General features: G+C 37.0%; 1 protein-coding gene across 11 annotated transcripts in view; it reads left to right on the top strand.

The window, feature by feature from the left end:
- The first annotated feature begins 5,035 nt into the window (after positions 1-5,035).
- The window catches only part of ECT2 (epithelial cell transforming 2), a 63,682-nt gene continuing 48,975 nt past the window's right edge, over positions 5,036-19,742 (top strand). For 5 of the 11 annotated variants that reach the window (XR_016393072.1, XM_022572028.2, XM_022572001.2 and 2 more), the window contains exons 1-12: positions 5,042-5,151; positions 8,724-8,875; positions 9,282-9,361; positions 9,474-9,566; positions 11,111-11,293; positions 12,781-12,870; positions 13,743-13,850; positions 14,811-14,884; positions 15,593-15,723; positions 15,864-15,979; positions 16,080-16,142; positions 17,447-17,669. Coding sequence is in view for 10 of the 11 variants with exons in the window: in XM_022572028.2 (XP_022427736.1) it covers positions 8,746-8,875; positions 9,282-9,361; positions 9,474-9,566; positions 11,111-11,293; positions 12,781-12,870; positions 13,743-13,850; positions 14,811-14,884; positions 15,593-15,723; positions 15,864-15,979; positions 16,080-16,142; positions 17,447-17,669 (1,291 nt within the window). In the remaining variant the exon portion in view is untranslated. Of the gene's footprint in view, positions 5,152-8,723; positions 8,876-9,281; positions 9,362-9,473; positions 9,567-11,110; positions 11,294-11,339; positions 12,871-13,742; positions 13,851-14,810; positions 14,885-15,592; positions 15,724-15,863; positions 15,980-16,079; positions 16,143-17,446; positions 17,670-19,742 lie in introns of those variants that run through there. The other 6 variants (XM_022572038.2, XM_089910839.1, XM_089910838.1 and 3 more) reach the window with 5 other exon arrangements.

Genomic DNA, 19,742 nt, shown 5'->3' with positions numbered 1-19,742 from the left:
AATAAAAATAAGTTCATTTAATCATTAATTCATTTACTTGTTATTTCAACAAATATTTCATTGAGTGCCTTCACTGTGGACAAAATGGTAAACAAAAAGACATTTTCCCTTTCAAGTAGCTTAGATAGTGGAGGAGAGAGACATTAATCCAATAATCACATCTTTGATAAGGACCACAAAAGAGATACTCATGGTGCTGGGGGCTATATAATGGGGATTCTGATGATATGGGTAGTTAGCAAAGATCTTCTGAGGAGTAGTAAGTGAGCAAATGCTAAAAGGATTAGAAGTTGTCTCTTAGGTTAAAAGAATGGGGATCAAAGGAATTGGTAGAGAGAAGAGCAGATGCAAAAATCCTTGAGAAGGAAGGCAGGTATAGAACTCAGGAGAAAGAAAGTGAACATGGTGTAAGATGAAGCTGGAAATGAGTAGAGGTCAGGCCATGGAGGCCTAGTAGTATTGAAGCGTTTTAAGGAGGTAGTGATATGATGAGTTTGGATTTGCATAATGTCACTCTAAATGCAAACTTGAGAATTAATTAGAAGAAGGCAATATGGATTCTGAAGATCAATTACAATGTTATTCATGCAACAACTTTTGAGAACATCTTATATGCCAGGAACTGTTGCTAGGTGCTGGAGATAGATACATTGGTGAACAAGACCAACAAGGCTCTTATGGGACTGAAAGCATCTTTTTCTTTTTAATTTAAAAATTTTTTTATTTTTGGCCATGCCGGGTGGCATGCAGGATCTTAGTTCCCCAACCAGGGATGGAACCCACGCACCCTGCGTGGACTGCCAGGGAAGTCCCTGAAAGCATCTTAATGTCCTCAAAAGTAAAATATATAAGCAGTATGAATAAAGATACTGGTACTTTTATAAGTTTAATGTAAAATATAAATATTAGTATCTTTAATTTAATAAAGACAAAGTAGATTTAATAGAAATAAAATTTTTGATCTTGGTTTTTCCATTAACCAGTTACCTGACCTTGGTAAAGGAATATAAGCTCTATGTTGCGGGCCTCGGTAAAATTCATTTGTAAAATAAAGAATGACACTAGTGAACTGAGATTTTTTTTTCTACATCTAAAATTTTGCTAATCAAATTACATAATTTGAAAAATGGCCTCACCATATTTGGAAACCTCTTGCTCCATCAAGGAACGGTAATTCTATTTGTCCAAGTGAAACTTTAAGTGGTAAATTTGTATAGTATTGCAAATCTATGTCAAGTGATTTACAGCCTAATGATTCATATGAATAAAACTGCCAATGTCGTATCCTAATTACTGACTGTTGAGGTATGTAAAATAGCTTCTTCTGGCTCACAGTGATTATAATTTCTAAAGCTTATTTCACAGGCAGAGATGACAGGTTAGAAGATGCTATATTATAACCAACTTGGAAATACAACATTTTAATTGGAAAATGTTAATAATTCCAAGAAAGTACAGAATTCCATGGCTACTCATTAAAGATTTTGAAACAAAAATCTTAAGTGATAAATTCTTAGAGGGACTGAATCTTTGTAACTGTACCTAGTGTGGCTTTATACATAGCTATGTATTTCACAAATGCTTTGAGGCGGTAAGGATGGTGACAAAGGAGAAAAACAATTACATGAGTTCTATGTGCCATTACAATGTTAATATTTAGTTACAGTAAAACATTTAATTCTATGATGAAATAGTTAATTTTACTATAAAGTAGATGGTATTATTGGTCGATGACATTTCATACTTAAAAATAAAACCTAGGACTTCCCTCCCTGGTGGTGCAGTGGTTAAGAATCCACCTGCCAATGCAGGGGACATGGGTTCAAGCCCTGGTCCAGGAGGGTCCCACATGCCACGAAGCAACTAAGACTGTGCACCACAACTACTGAGCCTCTGCTCTAGAGCCAGCGAGCCACAACTACTGAGCCCATGTGCCACAAATACTGAAGCCCATGCACGTAGAGCCTGTGCTCTGCAACAAGAGAAGCCACCACAATGGGAAGCCCATGCACTGCAAAGAAAAGTAGCCCTCACCCACCGCAACCAGAGGAAACCTGTGTGCAGCAATGAAGACCCAATGCAGACAAAAATAAGTAAATAAATTTATTTAAAAAAAGAGAAAGAAATGTTCCTTTAAAAAATAAAAAGTAAAACCTAGAAACTATATTTCATCTTTACAACTTTAGGTAATAAAAACAAAATCCACCACAACAAATATTGCCCATTTATTGCAAAAATTTAATAGTCTTTTCAGATATACTAATTCTTATTAGCAGATTAGAACAAACTACAAAAGTGTGAGAAATCTTCTTCATTCTGATTTGAAGAGTGATGGCGTGGGCAGTGTGCATACTTGTGAATGCGGGTGGATATAGGGTGGAAAAAGATATTCCATAACCCCAAACTAACTTTCCTAACTCCCCATTCTCTGCTGCCCTGAAGGAGTACATATGGAAAAGGAAGATGGAGATGGAAAGGGGAGGGCGTAAGGAAAGAAAGGAACTATAAATAAAGAGGAGGGAATAAACTGGAAGAGGAACAAGTGTTAAGATGAGAGTCAGGAAAGATGGTCCAGCGTGTCACTCAATTCAGAGATGGAGGTGGGGAAGTTGATCCTCCAAAGGAAGAATCTCAGTAGTTCTATCTTCCACGTTTCATTTCCCCACCTCAGAAATTATCATATTGTTTGATGAAAATATGTCACGTACTTTAATATACTAAGTACTTTAGTTCAATTCCTTTAGTATTTTTTGTTGAAAACTGTTCATTCAGCATCTTAGGAGGTGTGAATGACATGTAAGAATTTTTTAAATGGTTTATTCTTTCAAGGAACTTCTCATATTGATTTATCTATCTATCTATCTATCTATTTATCCTGTACTGTAAACAGTTTTGTCCCCTTGACATATGAACTCAATAACTACATTTCCAGTGAAGGCACCTGAAGGAAGAGGCTTGCATTTAGCATAAAGAATCTTGGCTGGACTTGCCTTGGAAGGGGACAGAAGCCTGGCCAAGGTCAGCAGCCAGAAGGCCGTATCTTCTAGACAAGAGGAGACGTCTTGAGCATTGCAGGCTTTCCCTTAAAAGAGAAGAGAGATTAGGTTTGGTGTAGAAGGACTGTCCTCTCTCTGGTAGGAAAAGAATGCAATGGAGGTCTTCACTGCACCAAGCTTGGTCTGGTGGGTGGCGGGATTTGTGGCTGGGAATGGGTGGGGCAAAGGGAACAGAAACACTGCTGCCATTGCTCCTGTGGTCAGGGGTGAGAAGGCGGTGTAGAGGACCATCAGTCCCATCAGGCAAGTATAGGGCCTCAGCTGAGGTAACAGTAGTGGTAATAGTAGCAGCAGCCACAGCAGCAAAGTAGTAGTAATATTAACAGCTAACATCTACTGAATGCTTATTATATGCTAGAATATGTTTTAATTACATATATTAACTTTTAATCCTCACAACAATACTCTGAGGTATTATCATGCCCTTTTATAAAGACTCAAACTGAGGCATAGAGAGGTTAAATTATTTGCTTGAGGTTACTTGCCTAGGAAATGGAAAAGGATGTCACATGGTTAGGAAATGTTAGAAGACTGTATTGCCCATTTATTTGCTAGTCAGACTGCCATACAACCCTTAAAAGGAATCAAGTATAGCTTTCGTTAGGCTAGCATACAATTTGTGTGGTGATACCGTGTAGGCAATCAATAAATTTGGGTGCAAAGCCTAACAGGGAGCAATGCACAGAGGAAACAGGTTGCTTTCTTCACTAGCTTAATGTATTTTCAGTGAGGAGACCTTTTGGAATGCTGGGCACACCCTAGTTTAAGTATGCAAGCACATTCCAAAGTGAAATTTCAATTACTGTTTTTCTTTGCTTTCTCCCTAACGGTTATCATGGCATTAAATGAAGGGCAGACTGTAAATATTCTTCAATTATCAACAGGGAAACCAATAATTACCAGACTGGTTCACTCATTTTGTGGAATGCATTACAAACTTTTCAGGCATTCTAAGGTGGCCTGACAAAGTTAGGAAAAATTCCAAATCCTGACGACCTGTTTGAGACGTTCAGAAGTGTTCCATTCCAAAGTACAAGTTCTCCTCCTCTTGTTGAAATTTAAGGTTGCAGCAGCGGATTCTCCTTTCTTCCTTTATTTAAACCAGCGATCAGGTGGGAACTATGCAAAACTCACCTTCGGGAGGTGTCTTTTTAAGAGGTTGTGTGACAGGATATTATATTTAGAAAACGAAGAAAATAAAAGATTTTCATGATAGCAATCGTAATTATAGGAAAACCGATAAATTCTTGGCTAGACTTCAGAGGAAAGCAGCAAAAGACCTCGGGGAGGGGGGGAGGGGCGGGCGCAGCAGCTAACAATTTACTTTGGCTCCAGAAGAGTCTAGAATCTCGTGACATATTTTTACATTTGTTCAAATGCAAGCTTATATATATTTTTTAAAAGGCTTAGAAACACTAAGAATTTATTCTAATCATCCGTGAAATTCCCTAGACCAGAGCACAGTGCTTTATATACGTCAGGATTTAAATAAGAGGCTGCCGATTTGAAGTCCATCTGGAGAGACTCCGAGTTCCCGTGTCCTGGGCCCCGCCGCGCCAACACAACCACCAAACCCCAAACCCCTTAACCCAACTTTAAATTCCTAAAGCTCAGGCAGAAAAATCTTACAGCTCACAGGAATCACTAGAGAAAAATTCATCTGCCAAGGCACTGATTACGTTTAAAGGATTTGGTGGCGGGGGAAGAAAAAAAAAAAAGCCGAGGGGACGAAGAATCCACTCAAACTTTCCTTAGGAAACGGGATGTTTACTGAGTAAACAAGCGGTAGTCACAGACACACCTGCTACTCCCACAGAAGCCCAGGAGCCATTACTACCACCTCCTGGTAACATCCGGGCACTTCTCTACAAATTCGGGACGTTCTGACGTCGGAGCCGTTGGGTTTATTTGAAACACACGCACAACCAATCGGTTGGCACCTGCGGGGAGGTGGGCGGGGAGCGGCGGCCAATCACCGCCCCTCTGCGGGTCACTTTTTGAATTGGCTGCGGCCGCCGGCGGCGAGGAATGGCGGTAAAAGTGAGAAGGGTCGGTTCTTGAAAAGGTGGAACTTCCAGGGCGTCTTTTGAGAGTGGTGAGGGCTCTGTGGGTGCGGGTGGCGGAGGTGGGAGAGGGCCGGCGTCCCTGGAGCAGTGGGCCGCTCTGCTTGTGTCCCACGGCCCCGCCCCGGTGACCGCGAATTCCGGAGCTCCCAGCCTTGGCTTCCCGGCTCTGGGAACCACACCGCCGCGTTCCCAACATCGGGGCCGGGATGCGGAGTGGGAGCCCGAGGTCCACCTGGCTGCTGTGCGTCGTCACCGCTCACCTGGTTGAATATTTCTTCCGAAAGAGTTTCTGGGCAAAGTGGGGAGTTGTCGGGAAAGGGGTCTTGGCAAACCGCAGTGGGCTCTGCGGCTCTGGGGGCCGGCAGCTGCGCCCTTTGGGGGCTTATCTCAGATTACTTAGTGGTTTCACCCTTGGATTCTTCTTGGCGTCTTCTCTTTAGTTATTAGTATTTAAGATAAAACGCCAGCTCGTTCCAGCGCCCCACCCCGCGTACAGACGGGTATGGCTTAATGGTTAAAAGCGCAGCCTCTGGAATCAGACCGGATTTGAACCCTTGTTTTGCCACTAACAACACTCTGACGTGGGGGGAATTAATCTCTCTGCTCTAGGTTTCTTTACCTGTAAGAGGAATATGATAATAGTACCTGCCTCTTAGGATTGTTGCAAAGATTAAATGAATACAAGTAAAAGGTTTAGAACAATGTCTAAAGGTTTAGAATAATGCCACATATTAAGTGTTAAATAAATATTGTTAGTCACAGTGTTATGTAATGTTAGCAATGTTATTGTAACACCACCAACATACCCAGGAAGGCGTTTAGCTCCTCCACCCTGAAAGATGATTGCCTAAAAAAATAAGTAAAAGAAAACTTGTTTAAATGACACATTTTATCTTTGTGATGAAAAAAGGCATGAGTTGTATTTAGTTAGAAGCTCCTTGAGTATGTTCTCAGATGAGAAGTAATCTGTATGGGTTTATGAACACTGATCCTTTTGTGTTTGTTATAAAAAACTTACAGAATACATAAATGTGAAAAAGTGATTAGTGTATTTCAGTTTGTAATCAGACTGTTGATATGTGATGAGTTTAGCATGCAGCTTTTTTCTAAATTTTAAAACTGTTTTGGCAGTAAATTGATCACATACAGTGTCATCAGTCAATTTTAATTTTTAATCACCTACCTTTTTTTTTTTTTGGCTGCGTGGGATCTTAGTTGTGGCATGCAGGATATTCGTTACACAGGATCTTCGTTGGGGTTACATGGGATCTTTAGTTGCGGCATGCGAACTCTTAGCTGCAACATATGGGATCTAGTTCCCTGACCAGGGATCGAACCTGGGCCCCCTGCATTGGGAGCGCAGAGTCTTAGCCCCTGGACCACCAGGGAAGTCCCAATCACCTACCTGTTTTGATGGTCTTTAAACAGAGAGGCATAGGTGAAAAATGTAAACTCATGGTGTTTTTGATTTATTAAAGTCTCCCTCCTCCTACATTCCTTAAGGCAGGTTAATTCATCTCTTGGTTTTTCTTTTTTTTTTTTTAAGAAGGATATTAATTAATTTATTTTTGCTGTGTTGGGTCTTCGTTTCTGCGTGAGGGCTTTCTCTAGTTTTGGCAAGCGGGGGCCACTCTTCATCGCGGTGCGCGGGCCTCTCACTCTCGCGGTCTCTCCCCTTGCGGAGCACAGGCTCCAGACGCGCAGGCTCAGTAGTTGTGGCTCATGGGCCCAGTCGCTCCGCGGCTCGCGGGATCCTCCCAGACCAGGGCCTGAACCCCGTGTCCCCTGCATTAACAGGCAGACTCTCAACCACTGCGCCACCAGGGAAGCCCCGGTTTTTCTTTTTAACATTCTTTTAAGGGGACTTTAAATGAAAGCCTGTTTAGATAGAGCCTTTCTTTCTCACTGGAAACATTTAAGTGTGAGACTTAACAAAAAAATAAGGGCTGGATAGAATTTATCATTGATTCTAAGTAAAGGCTCTTATTAACAACTATTGGAGCACTCCTTTGGAGAGCCTTAGAATAATGATTGCCGTGGATGTTTGGTAAGGCAATGAGAAATGTCTACATTGTGACTATATATGAGAATGAATAATCGTCACTCATTTAGAGACATCATCTATTCAGTTTTTATCACAATTGGATTTGAGTTGTGCTATTATTTCTTTTCCTGATGTGGAAGCTGAGGCTTAACCTACTAAGTGCAGAGCTGAGACAGGAAGCTGAGTAGCTTGTCTTTGAAGTGTGCACCTAATAATTGCGCTTAGGTCTGTTGTTATTAGTATGTACATATTCACACTATTTGACATCACCATGCCGAGATGCTGCTAATGATACCTGAAACTATTACTTTGCTAAAAATCTGGTGGAAGTTATTTGTATATTTTATTATTCTGAAAAAGTAGGAAAGAGATCAGGCATAGACCTCCAGATAAGATTGGGCTTCCTCTTTATATTTGCCCAATATTCTGGAAATTTACTTCAAGATAATAAACTTATGTAAAAACCCCAATTTAAATTGATGAAGATCTATTCAACTTTTTCTTTATTCCCTGCTTGCTTAACTTTTCAACTCTTTAAGTCCTGGAAATTTAAAAACAAAGATTTTCTTTCATAGTCCAGAGTCTTATTGACATGTGTTAATTGTCTCGTGAAATCTTTTAGACATTTGTAAAGTAATATAAAAATACAAGTAAGGGAGCAGTCCAGTTATACATGAGAGGTTTGGAGGAATCTACAGAGGATAAGTCAAGAGTGGTGGGTCAGGGGTTGAAAGACATGATAGGTGGAGAATTGAGCACTATTAAATACAAGTAGGTGTGGAGTAAATTATGATCTGTATTTGAAAAATGCTGGGAAATGCTTTGTGGCTGGAGCATACAGTCGATGTGGACTGGGGGAAATACAGGAGATGAGGCTAAATAGGGAGGCTAGGACTAAAGTGTAAAGTGGATGGTGAATTTGAACTTGATCGGATAGGGAGCAGTGCTCATGGAAGTTCTAAGTAGCGAAATAATATGGTCACATTTGTTTTTAGGAGCATACCCTGAAAACCGTGTGGAAAGTGACCTCTGAAGAAACTGGTGATAAAGTTGTTTGGAACTGTTGTATTTGACCAAGTGGCCACTGTGGCATTGGCCACAGAAAGGGGGGCTGGGTCCCAGAGATGCTTTGGGGCAGGGCGAATGAGGCAGGTGAAAGAGTATGGCTGGATCGTGTTTTTGACTGGGATTATTTGGGGGATGATGGTATTATAAATGAATACAGGAAGAGAAATAGTTTGGTTGAGGGCAAAGGTATGGAGTGGAGAGGTAGCATAGTATTTATGAGTACCTTTGTGAGCACTTTTTGACTGTCAGGTAATATCTGAGTACTTTTGGTACATTGTTATTTTTACTGTATCCCTGTGAGTCAGTTTTTAGTATCTTTATTTTACAGAAGAGCAAACTGAGGCTCAGAGAAGTTGAGTGACTTTGTTTGGTTCAGTATTAAAAAAAAAAAAAGGGTAGTGATACTTTTTATAAGTTCTAGATATAATGCTTGTTTTTGCCCAGTAATTGTTTGTTTCATGTAATTTTATTCAAATTTTTTTTTTTTAGCCATTGCAGAAGAGTACAAATAATGGCTGAAAATAGTGCATTAACATCCACTACTGGGAGTACAAGCTTGGCAGACTCTTCCATTTTTGATTCTAAAGTTACTGAAACTTCTAAGGAAAACTTATTTATTGGATCTAGTTCATATGTTGAAGGTAAACATGTTATCTGCTTTAAAATATCAAATCACTATTTTAATCCTAAACTTACTGACTAGTAACTTTCTTATGATTTAACTGTAATACTGTTAAGCTAGGCTACAGGTATTCAGTAAAAATTTGTTAACAGAAACTCTTTACACTAGATTTTTTATTATTGTTTGGATAAATGCTTCCCAAATTTGAAGGTGAAAGCATCTTGTTGGATATTGCTTTTCCCATATGTGAGGGCAGTCTAGCTGCAACATTGTTAGCTAGAATGTAGTCAGTTATGACTGGTCAGGAGAAGAGCCACTTCTTCCTTTTTCACTGTATAAATGGATCTTTCCTAAAGTTGCATGTGCTGTTGATTTTGATGTTAGTGAATAAAAATGTTTTACTTAAACATTTTTAATTTTAATAGAAGAAATGCCCCAGATTGAAACAAGAATAATATTGGTTCAAGAAGCTGGAAAACAAGAAGAACTTATAAAAGCCTTAAAGGTATGGGAATTTAGTTTTTAGATTTTTGGGTTTTTTAAAATATTTTTCTTCCATCTGTGTATAAATAAATTTATAGTTTTCTTAACCTCATACTTAAGTCTCTTTTCCACAGACTATTAAAATAATGGAAGTCCCTGTTATAAAGATAAAAGAAAGTTGTCCTGGAAAATCGGATGAAAAATTAATAAAAAGTATTGTTAATATGGTAGGTCAAGCATTTCATTGCATGTGGCATGCTGCACTTCCTTTGATTGTATTTGTAGAGTCCACTTATGGTGATTGGACCTAAATTAGGCACAAGTTATACTCTGAGCACTCTGAAGCTAGATTACTAGAAACTATTACATTTATTTTAAAATTTGGGTGTTTCTGAAACCCAAAAATATAATGTTTCATAAATAATGAAATCCTTATAAAGTAATTTGGCATTGTTAGATTTAAATGACATTCCATTTATGTATTTATGAAGATGACACTTGAAACTCTTTAGCTTCTTTTTTCTCAATAATTTTATATTTATTCTAAATTCTTGCTTTATTTCCAGAATTACAAATCACAATAATTGACAGTCATCAGGGAATTTACCTCAGCATGTAATATATCTAACTCTCTATACCAGCTATACTAGATTGTGAGGGCCTCCATGTCAAAATACCACAGACTGGGCAACTTAAACAACAGAAATTTATTTTCTCACTTTCCTGGAGACTAAAAGTCCAAGATCAAGGTGTCAGCAGGTTTGATTTCTCTTGAGGCCTCTCTCCTTGGTTTGTAGATGGCTGCCACCTTCTTCATATATCTTCACACAGCCTTCTGTACATGCACATCTCTGCTCTTTAGTGTGTCCAAATTTCCCCCTCTTATAAGGACACCAATCCACCACTAATCCAATCTGACTAGGATCCACCCTTGTGACTTCATTTAACCTTAATTAACATGTTGAAAGGCCGTATCTCCAGATGGTCACATTCTAAGGTATCCCTATAGACTTCAGCATGAGTTTTGGATATACACAATTCAGCCCTACACGTCAGCCTAGCAAATAAGTCCCAAATAATTTACTGACCCATTTGAATTTTCTTTTAAATGGTTCTGTTCTTTAAAAACGGGAGGCATATAGATACCAAAATATCTTCATTCTTTTTCATAGATCTACAGTATAAAGTGTTAAACACTCACTTGCCTTTTTATATCCTGTGTTTGCCATGCTGCAACTGCCTACGTATTTCATATATTTCTCTTACTTCCCTTGTATATACTGAAATCATTAAGTTAACTCCATCCTTTTTGTAGATGTTGCATGTCATAGTATTTTTTCTATTTTTCTGAAAACAGTTTGTGCAGGAAGAACTATATGCGTGGCATCATTTTCTTGATCAGAATAAAGAGCAGTAGTGGATATCTTTATAATGCATTTTACTATAAATACGTGTACTTAAAAAATTCATCATCTTTATTTTGTATGCATCCTAGATGCTTTATAATGACTACCAAGTCATGTCAGAAACTTATGCCTTTATAATAATCTTCAAAATTTAAGATCTTAATATGGATGGAGATATGTTTATATAAAAACATAAGTAAAGAAATATGACTGTTCACTATTAAGTATAATGCTTATTGTATGATTTTAAACTTCTACAAATATAAAAATGTTGATATTGAATTGATTTTTAGGTCTTATTTAGAGAGACACATGAATTAATTTTATAATATTTTATTTCTAATAACTCCGTGAAAAAAATCAAGGAAATTAAAGTGCCATTTGTGAAGATGGAATCAGTTGAAGAATTTAAAAGTTTGGATTCTCCAGAATTTGAAAATGTATTCATAGTCATGGACTTCCAGGATTCTGTCTTTAATGAGTTATATAAGACTGACTGTAGAGTTATTGGACCACCAGTTGTATTAAACTGTGCACAAAAAGGAGAGGTAAGAAAGAATATATGCTTATTATAACTTCTCAAGGTTAAATTTTTATTAAAGAATTTTTATGCAGAAAAATTTCATTAATTGTTGAGAATGTGAATATTTAGGATAGGAATAGTAGTGGCTACTCTAATATAGTCCTTTAATTCTAAACAATATTATTTACATATATTTAGTCTCAATACCTGCAGTATCTTGGGAAGTAGTAGTTTGCTTAAACTTGAGTTCTAAAGATGTGTACATATACATAAACTTTAATTTTCCTTCGCACAGAACTGGTACCACAATTCCATTTTTATCAGTTTCTGCATGATTTAAAATTAGGGAAATTACTTTAGCTATTTATTTATTTATTTATGTATTCATTCATTCATTCATTTATGACTGTGTTGGGTCTTCGTTGCTGCGTACAGGCTTTCTCTATTTGCGGCGAGAGGGGGCTACTCTTCGTTGCGGCGCGCGGGCTTCTCATTGTGGTGGCTCCTCTTGTTGTGGAGCACAGGCTCTAGGCGCGCAGGCTTCAGTAGTTGAGGCACGTAGGCTCAGTAGTTGTGGCTCGCTGGCTCTAGAGCGCAGGCTCAGTAGTTGTGGCGCACGGGCTTAGTTGCTCTGCGGCATGTGGGCTCTTCCCAGACCAGGGCTTGAACCCATGTCCCCTGCATTGGCAGGCAGATTCTTAACCACTGCACCACCAGGGAAGTCCTACTTTAGCTTTTTGTTTTTAAATAGCATTTCAGTGTAAGAGTAGTAGTAGAGTTAATACCTATTCTTTGGTTTTTATTGCTCTGTTTTGGCATTCTTAAGCTTGCCTTAACTTTAAATTGCTTGGGTCTTTGTGCTTCTTTTGTTATAGATACTAGTAATGAGCACATGATAATCTTTAATTCTCTGTTTTGATTCAGAAGTGTTGCTTTCAGAAACCACATAAACTTTTTAAAGGCCACAATTATGGAAAAGAACATTCCTGTATAATAGTGGAAATTAAATATATTTTTTTATCCATTCTCTTTCATGTATAGACAGATAGATAAAACCATTTGTTAAATTATTTATTATCTCCATTTTTTAGCTCAAAAATTGGAATCATATTTGGTTCAAGTGTATGTATTATTAGTATTTATTAGAAACTATTTTTGACCTCTTTTAACTTTAATTTGAAGCATTTACAGTAACGTATGGAAATCTTTCCTTATAATACTTCATCTGTGTCAAAGTACATTTTGGAAATAAAGGTTTGGGTATGAATATTTATGTTTTATTTGCCAGTAGTAAAGTGTGTCTAGATATGTATCAAATATGATATGGGAATCATGGGAAATTTTTATTGTGAAACTGGGTTTTTGCTATTTGTTGCATATTGAAAGGTGGAAGTATATCTTTGGATTGGGAAAGTTAATTGGCAAGAGAGGGAAATACGTTTAGCTTGAGAAAGATGTGTTCTATTTTTACTGTAAAGAAGCTCACAGATTTAAAATTGTTGTATCCTTCAGCCTTTGCCATTTTCATGTCGCCCACTCTATTGTACAAGCATGATGAATCTAGTACTATGTTTTACTGGATTCAGGAAGAAAGAAGAACTAGTAAGTATTTTAAAACATTCTATTCAAAGAATATTTTTTCTAGCAAAATAAATTTAAATTAGCTTTTTTTTGGTAGTTATATCATGGTTTTATTTTTAAAATATTGAAGGAGAAATTACTATGAATATACTAGGTCTTAAACTTTGTGAAGAAATACTCTGAAGAGCCTTGTAAAGAAACAGATATTTCATTTAGGATGGATAATATCTGGATATTAGGATAGCTGGTATGTGAATTAGAAAAATTTCATGACTGTATAATCTGTTTAAACTGTCTTTTTGTTAAGTATCACATCAGCCACATTATTTGAAGTTTTTGTTTACGCATTGTGATTTTTTGTTATGCAGGTCCAGCCTTAAAGCATTCTCATTGCTCTAGAGAATTCATAGAAACTTCTTTCTTTGATCCATAAAATTTTTTATGTTGGAGCTAATGGGGTATTACTCTAATTTTTTGGGAAGAATCTTGGTGTGATGGCAACCTGGTTTTAAAAAAATAATGTACTGGGACACACAGTTTTTCCAGGCATGAGCCCGATATGTCCCCCTTTGCTTGGCAAAGCAATAATGCTATTCTTTTCTACTTCACCCCCCTCCAAAAAGTAATATATTTACTTTCTTACTTGTGTGAAAGCCAGTTGTTAATTAACTTAGTTTTGTGTGATCATCTTTACTAGCTTATCTCTGTATAATTTTGCCTGTGCCAATAAGGCAAATGAACCTTTAATTTTTTGACATATAATTTATCTTTATAAAATTCACATATGTACCTTATAAATAGAAAGTATTCAGTAAATGCTAAATGAATTATAAACATAGTTTAAAATTTTGTTCAAATTAATGATAAAGTCAATGTTTACATTTTCTTTTGAGGTCAGATTGGTGACATTGGTTCATCACATGGGTGGAGTTATTCGAAAAGACTTTAATTCAAAAGTTACACATTTGGTGGCAAATTGTACACAAGGAGAAAAATTCAGGGTATGTAAACTTCGGTATTTTTGTATATTTCAATATAGCACTGTTTGAGGATGGATTTAACAGTAGTGCTCTTATCCTGTCTATTTACCCCATAATTTATTGAGGATCAGAAATTCAATTTTTGCTATATGAACATTTAGTAAAAATTTTAAATCATAGGAGTGTGGCCCCTGAGGTTTGAAGGAGGCAGTGGAACTTGAGTTAGGTCTTAAAAGATGATGGGGATTGTGGAGGTTGGTAGGTGGATAACAGTTTAGGCAGATGAATAATATTAGCAAAAATTACTATGAGCAGTGGTGAATAAGGAAGTCAGAAGGTCATGAGGGCAGATATTTCTCTCTTATCTAAGAGCAGAACTTTGTTCTTATAAAATGGTTCCAAGATTTAACTTGTGAAAATTATAAAAGAATGGGAGAAAATACTTTCATTGGGATTAAAGTCTTAGTTTAAGATTGCACCTGAATATGTTAAGAAGAGTTTATCACTTTGTTCCCACCCTCCATCAGTGTATTTATGTAGCAAATGGTAATTTTAGGGTATTGTTGAATTCCTGGGAGGTATATTTACAATTCATATCTAAGGTTTTAGTGACTTAATCAGAAATTTTCTCTTACTCTTACTGCTGTCTTGGGGGTTAGTACTTCCAAGGAGGTAAACACAAAGAGAAATAGAAATGTAATAAAGATGAACTTAATTAACTTCACAGATGTATTTATTTAAAATACAGTGAAACAGTTTGGACATCATGGAACTTGTTTCAAAGTTATTTTAACCTAAATTGTATGATGGAAAGATAGTTTTTTCTGTTAATTTTTCTTTATATTTTGTTACAAAGCAGATGAACAATGATCTAAGACTGTGCAAAATGTATGTATATAATTGCTTATAACTTGCATGAATGCAGTTATTTAAGATAAAAATTCACCATATAATTAATGATAAACATGTTTATGTTTTTAGATAGCTGTGAGCCTGGGTACTCCAATTATGAAACCAGAATGGATATATAAAGCTTGGGAAAGGCGGAATGAACAGTAAGTGTTTAGAAATTCAGTAGTTAATTATGTGAATCAGTCACGTTGTGTCATGAAGATAAACCCACATGCCCAAAATTCATAGATTAGTATATAAAAAATTAATTCAGTCTTTGTGAAGCTTAGGGAATAAAGTCTAGGAGGAGCAAAGTTTTGTTTATAAAAAATTGAAAATGGCAAGACATCTATGATATCTTTGAACTTCACTTTGTGAAATAATTTAATAACCATTAAGAACATTCTAAAATTATCAGGTAATAGCTTAATGCATCTGGATGTTTGGGTTGTGCCGTATTTTTTCTTATTTTCTGTTTGTCTGGTTACATTTTAAGTGGTGATTGCATTTCGTAACCTTGTTAAGCTTTACAATCACATAATTCCTTGCTATTGTACTTCATTATTACTTAAGATTTTATGAAACTATAGAACTGGAATGCATATAAAATTTCATGTACAGAGCAGAGATTTGCATCTTGTAAAGATTACCCGTGATTAAACTTTGTGAGATGTTACTTCTGGGATGACTGAGGACACGTCAATTTTTTTTTTAACTGAGGTTTTTATGAACATTTCAGGACCAAATGTAAAATATTTTCAGTAAACAGGTTATGCTAAAACCTTGAGAATTACCGTAGATTTATAAATTAATCTGCCTAACTTATTGAATTTCAGTTAAGCTGGTTTTAGAAGAGTGTGTTTTGTTTTTAGGGATTTCTGTGCATCATTTGATGAATTTAGAAATGAATTTAAAGTTCCTCCATTTCAAGATTGCATTTTAAGTTTCCTGGGATTTTCAGATGAAGAGAAAACCAATATGGAAGAAATGACTGAAATGCAAGGTAGAATTTAGCATAATTTAGAAGTTATATGTATTTTATTCCTTACTCCTGCTGATCAGGAGATGAATATGCCTCTTTAAAAATTTGGGCCTGGGGCTAAATAGTTGGGCTTATGTATGCTTGTATGCTTTCCTCTTTAGGAGGAAACTATTTACCTGTTGGAGATGAAAGATGCACTCACCTTATAGTTGAAGAAAATATAGTAAAAGAACTTCCATTTGAACCTTCAAAGAAACTTTATGTTGTCAAGCAAGAGGCAAGTAATTCTAGAATGAGATTGGTTTTTAAAAAACATTGGTAATATTGATAGCTTACCTGATGAGATAAATTCTTAATTAAAATGTTCTTTCCCCTAGTGGTTCTGGGGAAGCATTCAGATGGATGCCCGAGCTGGAGAAACTATGTATTTATATGAAAAGGTATGCTTTTTGTCCCTTTTGTCATTTATTCTGTGAATTTGATTGTATAAAGATGACACCTTTTTATCCCAAAAGAGCGTAGTATAATTAGCACACAGGTCATCTTTTTTGTCATATTTAGAGGTTTCAGAATAATTAAACAGTTGGATATTGAGTAATAGTCTATGTAGATTTTCATTCTGTGCAAATTCTTGGTAATACCATCATGAACAGTAACATCCCTATCTTCAAAAACTTAGAACCTTATAGGAAAGAGAGACGTGCAGAAATGTGCTATAATTGAGTAATGTATGTATTCTAACTAGATTCACACTGAGAGACTCAGGCGCGATTGAAAGAGCAAATAAATATGAGCCAGCTTCCTAGGCTAACCTGGTTAGGACATTCATGTTAGATAGCAGGTGGGAGAGGGAATGAAAACTTGAAAGTACATTAAAATAGCAAGTAGTTTAGTATGGCTTTGGAAAAGAGTGTGGGAAGGAAGGCCAACAGATACAGCTGACTAGATAGGCAGAATCAAGTTTTTAATATGTTAAAGGGTTTGGATTTGTCCTGTAAGTATTGGAACCACTGAAGAATATTAAGGGGAGAGATGGCATTTTAAAAATGACTGTAGTAGAAGGAATATAGGCAAGGAAAAATCCAGCCTTGATGCTGGATCTTGGTGAAAAGTAGTATCATTCACCAAAATGTGACATAAAGGTATAGAAGCAGGCTTTAAGGAAAATTTACTTCAGTTCGAGATTTAATAATTTTGAATGGAATATTTGAAAGCGAAGGTGTGGATTTATTGTGTTTCTATAAAATCTAAATATGTACTCTGTTGTGCTCTCTTTGGACTCTTTTATTCTCAATGTAAGGTTCCTGACATAAAGTTTAAAAAATATGCCTTAGATTTCAGAAGAGAACTCCTAAAATCAAGTGGTATTCGACAAATATTGGAGAGCACTATGTCCAAGCATTGTGCTAAATGCCAGAGATATGGTGAATGAAATATGAATGGTCTTTGTCTTCCTGGAGTTTATGGCCTAATGGGGAGTAGACAATAAAGAAGCTTACAGATGAATATGTAATAGTAATAGTGCTATGGAGAAAAAGCATTAGGTGTTAAGGGTTAGATAATTACAATGCTCCTTTGATTATTATGTTTCATGAAGCTTCTGAATTACATGGAAGAGTATATAGATGTACAGTTCTTGTGCAAAATCCCGATTTTGTCAGACTCGTAAATATATTTTTCTTTTGTTCCTGTCTCAGTAAAGAACCACTGAAGTAAAATTGAGCTTTTGTGCTTTTGATTGCAGGCTAATACACCTGAGCTCAAGAAATCAGTATCACTGCTTTCTCTAAATACCCCAAACAGCAATCGCAAAAGACGTCGTTTAAAAGAGACACTTGCTCAGCTTTCAAGAGAGACAGACATGTCACCTTTCCCTCCCCGTAAGCGCCCGTCAGCTGAACATTCCCTTTCTATAGGGTCACTCCTAGATATCTCCAACACACCAGAATCTAGCATTAACTACGGAGGTAATTCACATTTTAAAAAATTGATGTTTAAATTTAGTGGAATAGAATAATTATTAGAATATAGATAGATAAATCCCTACTACAGTGAATATGAAAGGCTCTTTGTTTTACATTAATTAATTAATTTATTTTTGGCTGCATTGGGTCTTCGTTGCTGCACGCGGGCTTTCTTTAGTTGCGGCGAGCGGGGGCTACTCTTCGTTTCGGTGTGCGGGCTTCTCCTTGCGGTGGCTTCTCTTGTTGCGGAGCACAGGCTCTAGGCACGCAGGCTTCAGTACTTGTGGCACGTGGGCTCAGTAGTTGTGGCTCTCGGGCTGTAGAGCGCAGGGTCAGTAGTTGTGGCACACAGGCTTAGTTGCTCCGCGGCATGTGGGATCTTCCTGGACCAGGGCTCGAACCTGTCTCCCCTGCATTGGCAGGTGGATTCTTAACCACTGAGCCACCAGGGAAGTCCCAGAAAGGCTCTGTTTTTAATGACCTTTGTTCTGTCTGAGGAGAAAAGGCACATGAAAATGCTTACATTTAATAGTTGCTTGCTATATACTAATTGTTTATGTGTTTTGTATATTTATAAGATAGGTTTTATTGTCCCTGTTTTACAGATGACTAGATTGAGGTTAGAGAAGTAAAACTTGTCTGGGGTCACACAGCTAGAAAGTGATAGAACTGTTCAAAGAGCAGGTTCTTAATACACAGGAATCATAGAAGATGTCACATAGATTATAGAGAAAATAGGTACAGAGGAAGGTGAATTTACTTTGTTCTCAGCTGATACAGGAAGCCACCTATAATTAGCTCTTCTCTCTTGATCTTCAGTTTTTCCCCTCTGTTTTTTTTAGTCTGCACACAAATTTGTTGTGTTTTCTAATTTATGAAACAATCAAAACCTTCCCTGGACTCTGTAATACTTTCCACTTACTGTCCCATTTCCCTCTTCCCTTTCATATAGGTACTCTTGAAGGAATCACCTTGATCCATTGTCTCATTTCCTTGCTTTTCATTTTCCTTTCAGTTCATTCCAGTTGAGTTTCACTCATTCCAGTCGCTCTTGCTGGGGGTGCTGACAGTGTTTGTGTAATCAGCAGTATTCAACACACGAGCAGCTGCTCCTTCCTGGACACATTTTTTAATTTTGGCTTTTGCATATCACTTGTTTCACATTCTCCTTGACCTAACTTCTCTCTCTAACTCTAAATGTGGAATATTATTCCTGAGTCGTTTCTTCTCCATTGAATTCTTCCTAAATTATCTCATTTAATTCCATGGCTTTTCTATGTGCTGTTGACTCCCAAATTTGAGGTTTTCCCTGTCCAACAATATACTTGACACCTCCTTGTTCATGTCTAATACACATCCTAAACTTAACATCATCAAATTAGAACTCTTGATTCTCTCTGCCACTCCAACTCTGTTCCTTTGTTACGCTTCCTTTATCAACCTTTTCTGTAAAAATGGTCTCTCTTAGACAATTGCAGTGGTCCCCAAGGTGGTCTCCCTGTACTCATTTTTGCCTTTCTACATGCAGACTAACCAGTCTCTAAAAACGTATAAATTAGTTCATGCCGCTCCTCTGCATGAAGTCATTCAATGGCTTTGTATTACCGTAGCTTTCAGGTTCCTATGTAATCTTTCTTCACCTACTTCTAACCTCATGTGCTTTTGTCCTCCACTAATCCTTTCTGGGTGTCAGTCATAATATCTTCATTATTCTTCAGATTTTTCTACTACAACCATACCTCAGGAACTTTATATTTGCTCTCCCTGTCTTAAATCTTATCGGGGTTCTCTTTAAAGTTAAGTCCCTGTCCCACTACTCCTTCCTACCAACCCGTTACCTGGTTGTTGCCTTCAGTAGTAGTTATCACTGTTAGAATTGTTTGTTTACTGCTTTATTTTACTTGCTTCACCAGAATGTAAGCTGGAAGAGAACAAGAACTTTGTCTAGCTTCTCTGCTTTATTCCCAGTGCCTAGTATAGAGTAGGTACTCACTAAATATTCATGGAAGGAACTGAAAGTCAATTTAAGGTAGGCCCAGAAAACTGAGGTGGATTTGAGATTATAAGAGGAGCAAG

The sequence above is a fragment of the Delphinapterus leucas genome, chromosome 4 (genome assembly GCF_059928025.1).
Source record: "Delphinapterus leucas isolate spDelLeu-1000000601 "Yukka" chromosome 4, BTC_Dleu_Yukka2, whole genome shotgun sequence".
Classification (NCBI taxonomy): Eukaryota; Metazoa; Chordata; class Mammalia; order Artiodactyla; family Monodontidae; genus Delphinapterus; species Delphinapterus leucas.
This window is presented reverse-complemented; position numbering and strand designations above follow the sequence as displayed.